Source organism: Schistocerca gregaria, chromosome 6 (assembly GCF_023897955.1).
Source record: "Schistocerca gregaria isolate iqSchGreg1 chromosome 6, iqSchGreg1.2, whole genome shotgun sequence".
In the NCBI taxonomy this organism is placed as follows: domain Eukaryota; kingdom Metazoa; phylum Arthropoda; class Insecta; order Orthoptera; family Acrididae; genus Schistocerca; species Schistocerca gregaria.
In genome coordinates, this window is record NC_064925.1 from 491,824,335 (window position 1) to 491,837,263 (window position 12,929).

The 12,929-nt window shown below is 41.0% G+C and overlaps 1 protein-coding gene across 8 annotated transcripts in view; it reads left to right on the plus strand.

Annotated features, from left to right (window-relative positions):
- LOC126279069 (E3 ubiquitin-protein ligase HECTD1) overlaps nucleotides 1-12,929 on the plus strand; it is a 311,851-nt gene that overhangs the window by 95,714 nt on the left and 203,208 nt on the right. For all 8 annotated transcript variants that reach the window (XM_049979517.1, XM_049979523.1, XM_049979518.1 and 5 more), the window contains exons 14-15: nucleotides 8,557-8,718; nucleotides 12,666-12,909. In XM_049979517.1, coding sequence (XP_049835474.1) covers nucleotides 8,557-8,718; nucleotides 12,666-12,909 — 406 coding nt within the window. The remainder of the gene's footprint in view (nucleotides 1-8,556; nucleotides 8,719-12,665; nucleotides 12,910-12,929) is intronic.

Consider the following 12,929-nt stretch of genomic DNA (forward strand, 5'->3'; position numbering starts at 1 on the left):
TTCCCTTTTCTGTGCTTTTTAATTCCGCTATTCTACCATTTTTTGGCGAATTATTCAGTTAAATTTTTTATTCAGGCACCAGTCTTGTGTATTCATAGGATGTGCATCAAATTCAGTCATGAAATAAATGTGCTAAGTAAAAGATAAATTGAGTGTCCTTTATCTTTCTCATTGGTGCCACTTTTCAAATTAATATTCTGTTACCTGATTTTTGAAAAAGTTAATCTGCTTGCTTGTGATGAACAAAAATGGGAGTAAAAATCAAAGTGAATGGCGTACTGTAACAAAGTTAAGGAATTCACATGTAATTAAACAAGCTCATTGATGTACGACATACAGTGCTGTTTATCTTGTTAGTTTCTTTGAGAAAAATTGCATTTTTATAATCAAATTCTTATTTAAATTAAACTGATAATTTCCAATTTGGTCTTTTCTTAATTGTTAGGAAGGGCTTGGGCTTGGGCTTGGGCTGGTGGCGACCCTGTAATTTTTAAATTTATGATTATGCTTGTGAGGTGGCTTAACCAGAAATTACGCACAAGGGTTACATCTCCATTATTCTTGGTACATAACGTATGTTGAGCCTTGGCTAGGATCCGTTTACAGTTCTACATACATACTTTACAGTTGAATAGCTGAAGTCTTAAGAATTCTTTGTTGTTAGCACGGGTAGGAGGAACTCAGATGATTGGAAAAGTAAAATTAAAATTTAGGGGTGGTTTTCAGCATCATTAAATACATGGTGTTTCAAACAATTAATCAGATTCAACAGGACTTTATCTTCTACTTGAACGAAGATGGAAGCTTGAGGTGAATTTTAACTTACACACAGGGCTACAAAGTTCTTATTTTACAGCTGGTGCCATTGCATTTGACATGCATGCACGTACAACCTTGGAGTACATTTTTCATTTACCTTTCACAAAAGTCACCTCTACAATCACGTCTGCTGTGCAGCGAGCTACCTTAATTTAAGTATTATCTGTATTTTTCTTACTTGTCACTTCTTCTGTGTGTTTTTGCTTTTAGGAAGCTTTAATAGTAGAGTGCTATTAAGTGTTCCATAGATCTCGTGTTTGTTTTGAATACAGTCAGAGAGAGTTCCTTTAGTCAGCCATAGTGCTAGTAGTGCTAGTGTTTGTTTTGAATACAGTCCAGAGACAGGTAGTGCTATTTTCCTTGTTTTCTACAAGCAGTGGTTAGCAATCACAGTTTATTCAATAATCAACCGCCTTCAGTGAATTAGCAGTCTAGTTAAAAGTTGATTAACACTCTATAGTAAATTGATTTCTTAGGATGGATAGGATGTGTGGCTGCTGTGTACGGATGCAGGAGGAGCTGGCCACTCTTCGCGAACAGCTGAGCGTGATGATGGCCGCGGTCAGCCGTCTTCAGGCTGCTGCCTCGGAGTGTAGCGGCAGTGGGGAGTCAGGTGTGTCGCATGTTGCACCCCAGGTGTTAGATGCTTCACCCACTGTAGCTGCTGTCGAGACATCTTCGCGGGTACCGGGCGCGGTTGGGCCACCATGTCCCCAAGGGGAGTGGCGGGTTCAGCGGCGTTCGCGGCGCACGAGGCTGAGGGTCAATGTGGAGGCTGGCTGTGTGGCATCGCCCGCTCTGCCTGTGAGTGGACATGTGGCTGCTCCTTCAGCAAGGTCCGAGCAGGCACACGGGGGGAGGGGTTTATTAGTTATTGGGAGCTCCAACGTTAGGCGGGTGATGGAGCCCCTTAGGGAAATAGCGGAAAGGTCGGGGAAGAAGGCCAGTGTTCACTCTGTCTGCTTGCTGGGGGGTCTCATCCGAGATGTGGAGGAGGCCCTACCGGCGGCGATAGAGAGCACTGGGTGCACCCAACTGCAAATTGTTGCTCATGTCGGCACCAATGACTCCTGCCGTCTGGGTTCAGAGGTCATCCTCAGTTCGTACAGGCGGTTGGCGGAGTTGGTGAAGGCGGAAAGCCTCGCTCGCGGGGTGGAATCAGAGCTAACTATTTGTAGTATCGTTCCCAGAACCGATCGCGGTCCTCTGGTTTGGAGCCGTGTGGAAGGCTTAAACCAGAGGCTCAGACGATTCTGCGGAGAGCTGGGGTGCAAATTTCTCGACCTCCGCTATCGGGTGAAGAAATGTAGGGTCCCCCTGAATAGGTCAGGCGTGCACTACACGCCGGAAGCGGCTACGAGGGTAGCGGAGTACGTGTGGAGTGCACATGGGGTTTTTTTAGGTTAGAGAATTCCCTCCCTAGGCCCGACAAGACGCCTCCTGAGACGCGGCAAGGCAGGAGTAGGCAAAATGCAACAGGGAATAACAATATTAATGTGCTAATAGTAAACTGCAGGAGCGTCTATAGAAAGGTCCCAGAACTGCTCTCATTAATAAACGGTCACAACGCCCATATAGTACTAGGAACAGAAAGTTGGCTGAAACCAGATGTAAACAGTAATGAAATCCTAAACTCTGATTGGAATGTATACCGCAGAGATAGGCTGGACAGTGAAGGGGGAGGCGTGTTTATAGCGATAAGAAGTGCAATAGTATCGAAGGAAATTGACGGAGATTCGAATTGTGAAATGATTTGGGTGAAGGTCACGGTTAAAGCAGGCTCAGACATGGTAATTGGATGTCTCTATAGGCCCCCGGGCTCAGCAGCTGTTGTGGCTCAGCACCTGAAGAATAATTTGGAAAATATTTCGAGTAGATTTCCCCACCATGTTATAGTTCTGGGTGGAGATTTTAATTTGCCGGATATAGACTGGGAGACTCAAACATTCATAACGGGTGGCAGGGACAAAGAATCCAGTGAAATATTTTTAAGTGCTTTATCTGAAAACTACCTTGAGCAGTTAAACAGAAAACCGACTCGTGGCGATAACATATTAGACCTTCTGGTGACAAACAGACCCGAACTATTTGAATCAGTTAATGCAGAACAGGGAATCAGCGATCATAAAGCGGTTACTGCATCGATGATTTCAGCCGTAAATAGAAATATTAAAAAAGGTAGGAAGATTTTTCTGTTTAGCAAAAGTGACAAAAAGCAGATTTCAGAGTACTTGGTGGCTCAACACAAAAGTTTTGTCTCAAGTACAGACAGTGTTGAGGATCAGTGGACAAAGTTCAAAACCATGGTACAATATGCGTTAGATGAGTATGTGCCAAGCAAGATTGTAAGAGATGGGAAAGAGCCACCGTGGTACAACAACCGAGTTAGAAAACTGCTGCGGAAGCAAAGGGAACTTCACAGCAAACATAAACATAGCCAAAGCCTTGCAGACAAACAAAAATTACGCGAAGCGAAATGCAGTGTGAGGAGGGCTATGCGAGAGGCTTTCAATGAATTCGAAAGTAAAGTTCTATGTACTGACTTGGCAGAAAATCCTAAGAAATTTTGGTCCTATGTCAAAGCGGTAGGTGGATCAAAACAAAATGTCCAGACACTCTGTGACCAAAATGGTACTGAAACAGAGGATGACAGACTAAAGGCCGAATTACTAAATGTGTTCTTCCAAAGCTGTTTCACAGAGGAAGACTGCACTGTGCTTCCTTCTCTAGATTGTCGCACAGTTGACAAAATGGTAGATATCGAAGTAGACGACAGAGGGATAGAGAAACAATTAAAATCGCTGATGGAATACCAGTACGATTTTACACAGGGTACGCGAAGGAAGTTGCCCCCCTTCTTGCAGCGGTGTACCGTAGGTCTCTAAAAGAGCGAAGCGTTCCAAAGGATTGGAAAAGGGCACAGGTCATCCCCGTTTTCAAGAAGGGACGTCGAACAGATGTGCAGAACTATAGACCTATATCTCTAACGTCGATCAGTTGTAGAAATTTGGAACACATATTATTTTAGAGTATAATGTCTTTTCTGGAGACTAGAAATCTACTCTGTAGGAATCAGCATGGGTTTCGAAAAAGACGGTCGTGTGAAACCCAGCTCGCGCTATTCGTCCACGAGACTCAGAGGGCGTTAGACACGGGTTCACAGGTAGATACCGTGTTTCTTGACTTCCGCAAGGCGTTTGACACAGTTCCCCACAGTCGTTTAATGAACAAAGTAAGAGCATACGCACTATCAGATCAATTGTGTGATTGGATTGAGGAGTTCCTAGATAACAGAACGCAGCATGTCATTCTCAATGGAGAGAAGTCTTCCGAAGTAAGAGTGATTTCAGGTGTGCCGCAGGGGAGTGTCATAGGACCGTTGCTATTCACAATATACATAAATGACCTGGTGGATGACATCGGAAGTTCACTGAGGCTTTTTGCAGATGATGCTGTGGTGTATCGAGAGGTTGCAACAATGGAAAATTGTACTGAAATGCAGGAGGATCTGCAGCGAATTGACGCATGGTGCACGGAATGGCAATTGAATCTCAATGTAGACAAGTGTAATGTGATGCGAATACAAAGAAAGATAGGTCCCTTATCATTTAGCTACAAAATAGCAGATCAGCAACTGGAAGCAGTTAATTCCATAAATTATCTGGGAGTACGCATTAGGAGTGATTTAAAATGGAATGATCATATAAAGTTGATCATCGGTAAAGCAGATGCCAGACTGAGATTCATTGGAAAAATCCTAAGGAAATGCAATCCGACAACAAAGGAAGTAGGTTACAGTACGCTTGTTCGCCCAATGCTTGAATACTGCTCAGCAGTGTGGGATCCGCACCAGGTAGGGTTGATAGAAGAGATAGAGAAGATCCAATGGAGAGCAGCGCGCTTCGTTACAGGATCATTTAGTAATTACGAAAGCGTTACGGAGATGATAGATAAACTCCAGTGGAAGACTCTGCAGGAGAGACGCTCAGTAGCTCAGTACGGGCTTTTGTTAAAGTTTCGAGAACATACCTTCACCGAAGAGTCAAGCAGTATATTGCTCCCTCCTACGTATATCTCGCAAAGAGACCATGAGGATAAAATCAGAGAGATTAGAGCCCACACAGAAGCATACCGACAATCCTTCTTTCCACGTACAATACGAGACTGGAATAGAAGGGAGAACCGATAGAGGTACTCAGGGTACCCTCCGCCACACACCGTCAGGTGGCTTGCGGAGTACGGATGTAGATGTAGATGTAGATACAAAAATGGACATCCAGACAATAGTCATACTCATCCCATACTTTTGTGAGTACATCTAAACGTACTGCATACACCACAGTTGCTGCTTGGTACTAAAATTCGTTCAAAGTTAGACAAATTCCTTACCAAAATTCCACAAATAAGTCACATATATTGAGATCAGGTTACATTGGAGGCTAATAGTGCATTGAGAGAGATATATGACTCTTTTGGCCAGTTTATTTCTGTGGCAACTCACTGTTAAGAAATGCTCCGAAATGCAGACACAAGTGTTAGTGATGCTGAGCCATGCTGAAAAATAAAATTGTTGGCATTTTATTGCAATTTTGGAAAAAGCCAGATCTCTAAATGTCTTTTTGCCATGTAAGATTGGGCTGAAAATCTTTTCTTTGGAAATTGCCCAAAACGTGAAGCTATGCTCCCCTTATTCTTACATTGTTGTAGTTATCTTGTTCAGTTAAATGGAACATAGTCTCAACACCAAAAACTAAAGGTTAAGGAATTATCTTCTTTCTCCACACATAGAATGATTTCACGAAACTTAACATGTCATTTTCGGTAATGAAGGGCTTGTGCCAATTGACTCTTGTGTAGCATCAAACAAGTATGTTGCTTTAAAACAAGGGGGGGGGGGGGGGGGGAAGACATGAGAAATGACTGACTCTGATGGCATGAGGAGTTGATGTACATATGCTATATGCAAAGCTTTGCAGTGTGCTGTATGTCTGGTTTACCCTTAAACAAACAACCAGTATCTTGCAACTGCTGATTCTATTGTCAAATAGTTTTAGCTGTTGGACTTGCAATGTTGGACTCTAAACGAAAATCACACCACACAGTTTTATGTGAACTGCACCTGTTGAAATTAAGAAAGCAAATGATCTTATATCGCTATCACTATTTCGACTTGATCTGCTTTGGGTAACTAGTGAAAGAGCAGTCGAGCTTCACCAGGGAGACTCCTAACCCCACAGATAAGTCACAAGGTGAGAGATCTGGAAACCCAGGACGACACTGGTGATGAAGTTCATCTCTTCTATAACGTCAGAGGTTATAGAAGAGTTGCATAAGATGGTATGTAAAGACCACGTTTTTATTCCCCCAGACCTGACACTCTTGAAAGTTTGCGGCATAACATTTCTGAAGCTGATACCAGCGGCTTAATGTGCGGCAGGAAATGAGCAACGGTTTTGATGTTTGTCATGTAACTTGTGGTGCTTAGATTGAATGCATAAAAATTGGAACTTTAGTCTTTCCAGGAACATTGGAGCTGCATGTCTGTCTTTTGTAGTTTGGAAGCAACAGATGTTCAAAATCTGTTCCATCTTCTGAATAGCTCTGTACATCAAATATTGCTCCGGATATAGAGGTGATGTTACCGAAGGTTTCACTTTTGTGAGATGATGACAGAAATATTTTTCCATATGAGACTTCTCAACAGTGTGTATCACAACAGATTAGGGTTTCACAAGGCTGTAAACTCTGGTAGAGAGATAAAATATGAAAGGCATAATAGCTGTTGAACAGAAATTTTGTTGCTTATTGTTTGCTATAGTTTAATAATAGTACGATGTTGACCTGTTAAGCACGGCACCCTCATGAATAAATGGAACTACCCACACCTATGCAGTAGCGTATAACACCACATTTCACCCTTACCTCAGCCACAGCATGGTGTAGCATAGTTTCCCCGAAATGCAGAAAATGGTGAGTAATCTTATTGCATAACTGCACATTTCCCACAGTCCAGCTCTGAACGCAAGTTATCCTTGTGCTGCACTTTCATGTTGTGATTGATCCTCAAAGAATTTTGGCTTCATTTTGAAGTGACAGGATGGAGCAATATGTCAAGGGTACAAGTCACTTCAAAGATCAGAGAGTAGGTTCCTGTATCTATTGCTGGTGAGAGACATTGGCAGATTGATTTGGGGTTACCATTTCTTCCTGTGTAAACATGTGCCACAAGAGAATGCTTCCACCACCTGTCTGAACAGTGCCCTATTGGCAAACCACACACATTGCCTAATGTTTTCCAGTGTACTGGTAGCCTGGCATCAGCTTGGGTCTTCCTGTCCGATATGAAGTACATATCATTATGTTTTTAGAAAACTCTTTGGTGAAAAAAATTGATTTTTGCATATCTTACAGTCTGATACTTCTGCTTGGTAAATCTTCCATAGTTACTGTACCACCTCAAATTCAGTAAAATGTTGTGTGAAGATGTAAAGATTTTGCAGGGGCAAAAATGAGCTGTGTAAACTTTGTGTTTGGTTGATTTTAGCTCATACATTGCAGTGTATGAAACGTAGATAAGCTATTGAAATATTATTTAAAACTGGGAGCAGAAGAATATCTCATTTCATGCTTGAGTTATTAGTTTTAATATCCGAATGATGGTTGCGCGCGACGCACCCTTTCACATCATTGCGCATTGCAGATCGTGTGGTCATTACAGTACTCATATCTCATAAACAATTTGAGATATAGAAATGAGGTTTCTTGCAAATAATAGCACACAATGAAACTTGAAACTTCGAGGTAACTCGTCCATAGCAGTAAGGGGTTGGCGACTAAGGGCACATTCAGACATCCATAGCAGTGTCTGAAAACCCAAGCAGCACATGTAGGCATATCCACAACACCTGGGAAATAGCGTAACAGGGCATATATACATGCTGACAGCAATGAAAAGGTTAATCTTTGTGCCCTTCTATGTGCAGTGGCCAGAGATATGCATGTGAAGCAGCAGCTCCTATACTTCATAGTGAGATGATGGTACTGATGGTATGGCTGCTCATGCTGAACTGGTAAGTGATTTACTGGTCTGTGGCCTGTTATAATTGTCTGAAATCGCCATCACTAACACTCAGTTGACCATGAAACTTTATATGAAAGTGATTTTCCCTGAATTGAGGTGCTCGTGGTATTTTATTGACAGCGTGATACCTGAAAAGATTACCACCTGTGTGATTTTGGCACTGGAGCATCCCATTCATTAAGTGCCAGTGATCTGATTGTGGTAAAATTTGCTGCTATCGTACAGATTGCCCATACTGGACTAGATTGTCATGCCAATTGAAAAATAATATCTTACGACAACATAGTATTGTGACAAGCCAAGTTCTTCCATTTGCTGTGGTGATAGAAGTTCTCTGTTTCCAATGCAGAGCAATTTCTCAAGTTTTTCATATTCATATGTTTAATACTATTTGGAATTATTATTTATGAAAATAAGCATTTGAGTCATTGCATTTTAAGTGGCTGCCTCTCATTACACAGTTAGTATTTGCAGAAACAATAGATTACACTAGTTGTGTACTTTCGGGTAAATGCAGGTAAATGGTGTCAGTGTGTTGATAATTAACTTAATTTACCACTGTCACCTCTGAGAGGAAGTGGTTTTCTGCCTAGTGTTACTGCTTTCATTTAATACAAAGTATTGTGCTTCCTACTAAAGAGTTATTTTTGTTGCAGGAGGATGAGGATGGCCACCTAGTTGTGCTACAGATAATCCAGGATTTGATGACAAAAGCACAGGATATATTTCTGGATCACTTTGCCAAACTTGGAGTTTTTTCCAAGGTGCTACAGCTTGCTGGTCCACAAGATGCAGTGGAGAAGAAAGAAGAACCTCCTGTAAGCTGCTTGTTTGTGTGTGGATGTATGCGTGTCTATTTGTTGCTATCCCTCAGGCTTCTCTCCATTACCAAATTCCCCATTACTTGGTGCAAGGTAATGTGTCGTATCAACTTAACCTCCTCTTTCAGTCAAGTGGTGCTATTAAAGTATTTTCTACCCTACTCGAATCATCGCCTCTTTGTTATCCAATTTACCTGTCTAGGTTCAACATTCTGTGTTGTTCTCTGTACTGTTTGTTTCATTTCTAAAGATGACCACATTTTATGTTTCTGTTCTTTACAAATTCTTTTTGTGCTGTTACCGGGTGAATGTGCACAATAATCTTTTACTCCATGGCTGCAGAGAGCGAGTGTTTGAAACTTCACTTCCAGAAGTGTGTCTGTGTAGAGAAGTCATGCCTGGAGAGCTCAGTTGGTAAAAGCATTGCCTGTTAAAGGCTAGGATCTGGATTAGAGTCCTGATTTTAACTTGCCAAGAAGATGGAAGTGATCTGTGGAACTCTGTTTGGAAGCATCTCAACAATTAGAAATCTACCTGTTAGAATATGTTCAGATTGCATCTGAATGTATTACTGTGGATGTCCTGGTCTGTGTTGAAAAACCCCTAACGCCTCTTAAAGTTTTCATATGTGAGCTATCTATCTATATCCGAATCCCACTCCAGCTACTGCCGGGTCTGGGTGCTGATGAGTCCTCTCCATTTGGCTCGGTCCTCTCACCACTTTTCTTCCTCCACTTGCTGCTAGGTCACACCCGTCCTTTCTACAGATATTCTCACTCCCATTTTCCACCGTGTTCTTGGGCGCCCTCTAGGTCTTTTCCCATCCATCTTTAGTTCTTCGATAATTTTGGGGAGTCTGCCCATGCATCCTCTTAACATGCCCATACCATATTAATCTCTTTCTTTCAATTTCTTCTCTCATTCTTTCTTGTTTAAGGTCCTTTCTAATCTCTGCATCCCTTACTCTGTCCATTCTTGTTTTTCCCTTAACTGCTCCTGTTGGCAGTCTGCTCCAGTCCCTTTCTGTCATTGTCCATGTTTCTCCACCATAGGTGACAGTAGGGATGTAATAATTCTTATAAATAAGGAGTTTTGCTCTTTATGAAACTTCATTATGCCAAATCAGGTGTTTTATTGTTTGGTAGAAGTCGCCTCCCTTCTGTAACCTCCTATTAATTTTGTTAGTTATTCCTCCATCCCTAGATATTTCACTCCCTAAATAAGTGAAACTTTCTACCACTTTGAGGGGTTCTCCATTCAAGGTAATATTTCCCTTGATCCCTTTCTCTCTTCCAAATACCAGTACTTCACTCTTATCTTTTATTTTTAAAATATACCTTTTCATTATTTCCTTCCACACATCAAGCTGTAACTGTACATCTACCTCTTTATCACCCCATATTATCTGCAAAAATCGTCTTTTTGTCTTTTTCTTTTACTATATCTTTAACTATCCTATTCATTCCCTCCATCACAGCATTAAAAAGTGCAGGAGATAGAATACTTCCTTGCTTAAGTCCTTGTCTTATTTCAAAGTATTCAGAGTTCCCCAATGATGTTCCAATTTTACAATTATGTCCTCTTGAAGATGGGAACAATGTCTCCTGTTCTCCAGTCATCAGGTATTGTACAATTTCTCCACACGCTTGATGGTATTCTATACAGCCACTGCATTCCCACTGGACCTGCTGCTCTTATGTCCACTGATACTTCATCAGGTCCTGGGGCTTTCCCCCCATTCATCTTCTTCACAGCCTTTTCCATTTCTTCCCGTGTAATTTGTCCTAATTCTGCTTCCCAACTTCTCTCAATTTCTCCATTATTTTTTGTTTCCTCATGTACCTGCTCCTCAGCGTTTAACAGCTTCTTAAAATGTTCTTTCCAGAGATCTTTTATATTCCCTGGATCTTCAATAGTGGTACCGTCCTCTGTTTCCATCTTTAATGGTACTGCAGAAGCCTTCCTTTTATTTTTCATCATTTTACAGAACATTTTCTTATTGCTCTTCTCATCTTCAAGTTTTTTTGTTAACTCTTCCCATGCCTTTTTCTTTGCTGTTTCCGCTATTTCTTTGCACTTCTTCTTTTCCTCTATATATCTTTTATGGTCTTCGTCATTTTTAGTTTTCCACCACTTTCTCGATGCTCCATTTTTTCTTCTAACTGCTTGGATTGTGATATCGTCACACCAACTTGTCTGTCTTATTTTTTCCTTTCCAGATGTTCTGCCACATACTCTTTGTGCAGCTTCGACTAAAGTGTCTTTGAATAAACTCCATTCTTTTTCTATATCGCAGAAAACGTCTTTTGGAAATTTTTGTGTGATTAATTCTCTGTACTTTTCATCCCATTCACTCTCCTTCAGTTTCCAATCCCGTATCCTCATCACTTTCTTCTGTTTTCTATTTTTCACACACTGATTCATTTTCCATTGTCCCACCAGTAATCTATGGTCTCCATCTGCACTCACACTTGGAATTACTCTCACATTTGTTACTTTCTCTCCCCATTTCCTATCTGCTAGAATATAATCAATTACACTCTTGGTTCTTCCATCCCAACTGTATCTGATGATAACACGACTTTTTCTCTTCATAAAACAGCTGTTTGCTATTTTCATTCCATTCCTCTGGCACAAATCCAGGAGTCTTTCCCCTTCTTCATTTCTGCCTCCATATCCAAAACATCCCAATACTTGCTCAAATGCCTTTCTGTCTTTACCTACCTGTGCATTAAAATCTCCCATCACTATATTAGCACTCTCTATATAGGGCTTTCTAACACATTTTCAAAGTCCATCTTCTCTTCTTCCCTACATCCCACTTGGGGTGCATAAATCTGGATTACTTTTAGTGTTTCTTTTTGGAATCCCAGGTTTAAGATTATGATCCTGTCTGATATATATCTCACCTTTTCAATACAGCTTTGTACATTTTTATTCGCCATCACTGCCACACCATTTCTTCCAGACCTGTTTTTCCCACTCTAGTAGTTTTCACCCTCCTCTCAAATTCTTTCATAAAATTCATCTGCCCCACAGTTTGTTTGGTCGTATTATTATTTTTTTAAATTTTGTGTAACTGTCATGACATTGTATAGAAACTTCTAATATTGATGAATTTGTGATGTCCAAATGAATTCAGTATCACTGAGTGAGATCAGCAGCAGTTAAGATGTTGGACTTTTATTTGTTAGGAGTAGGTTTCAAACTCTGGTCGGCCATCATAATTAAGTTTACTGCAGTTTGTGGATATGATTTTGGGCAAGTGCCAGACAATTCCTGTGTAAAGACATTCTTCTGACACACTGTCTATAAAAATTACACCATCAGTTTATGCAGTATTCATAGAGGAAAAGTAAAAAGATATAAGAATCACTCTTATTAGTTTATTTTCATTCAGACATATTGCTCTACGTGAGCTCTGAAATGTAGCATTACTCTGCCTGATTTATATTGATGAATATGCAAAGTTTATGAAAAAATTAAATAATGAAATATTTAATTTTATAGTTATCAAGTGACAGCTATTAAAAATTGATACAGCCTTAATTATCTATCACTCTGTTGTTGTTCTCAATCCAAAACATATCATTTAACAGACTGTTGGTTCTCTCTCTCTCTCTCTCTCTCTCTCTCTCTCTCTCTCTCTCACACACACACACACACACACACACACACACACACACACACACACACACACACAGATGGGGGGGGGGGAGATTTAGCAGAAAGAAATGTCAAACTTGTAATTAAATTGGGGTTAAATAGGAAAAAAGATGTTTTTGGTTGCAAAATCCTTGAATTCCCGCTAACTCCATCCCCCTACCCCCCTCCCCATTGCACCAGTGCCACATGTTATTATGATAACCATAAATATGTTGTCTATCTTTACCTACTTTGAACATCCACGTTTGGCTATTATTTTCCAATTGTTTCCCTTTTAGGAGGAGACAGAGCAACAACCACCAGAACCTGCTGTTGAGGATGCTAAAGAGATGGTTGCTGGCAAGGCTTACCATTGGCGTGACTGGTGCTTGTGTCGTGGACGTGACTGCTTGTACATATGGTCAGATGCAGCAGCACTTGAACTGTCAAATGGTAGCAATGGCTGGTTTCGCTTCATCCTTGATGGCAAACTCGCAACAATGTATTCGAGTGGGAGCCCTGAGGGAGGCACTGATAGCTCTGGTGTGTTACGGTTTGAACAA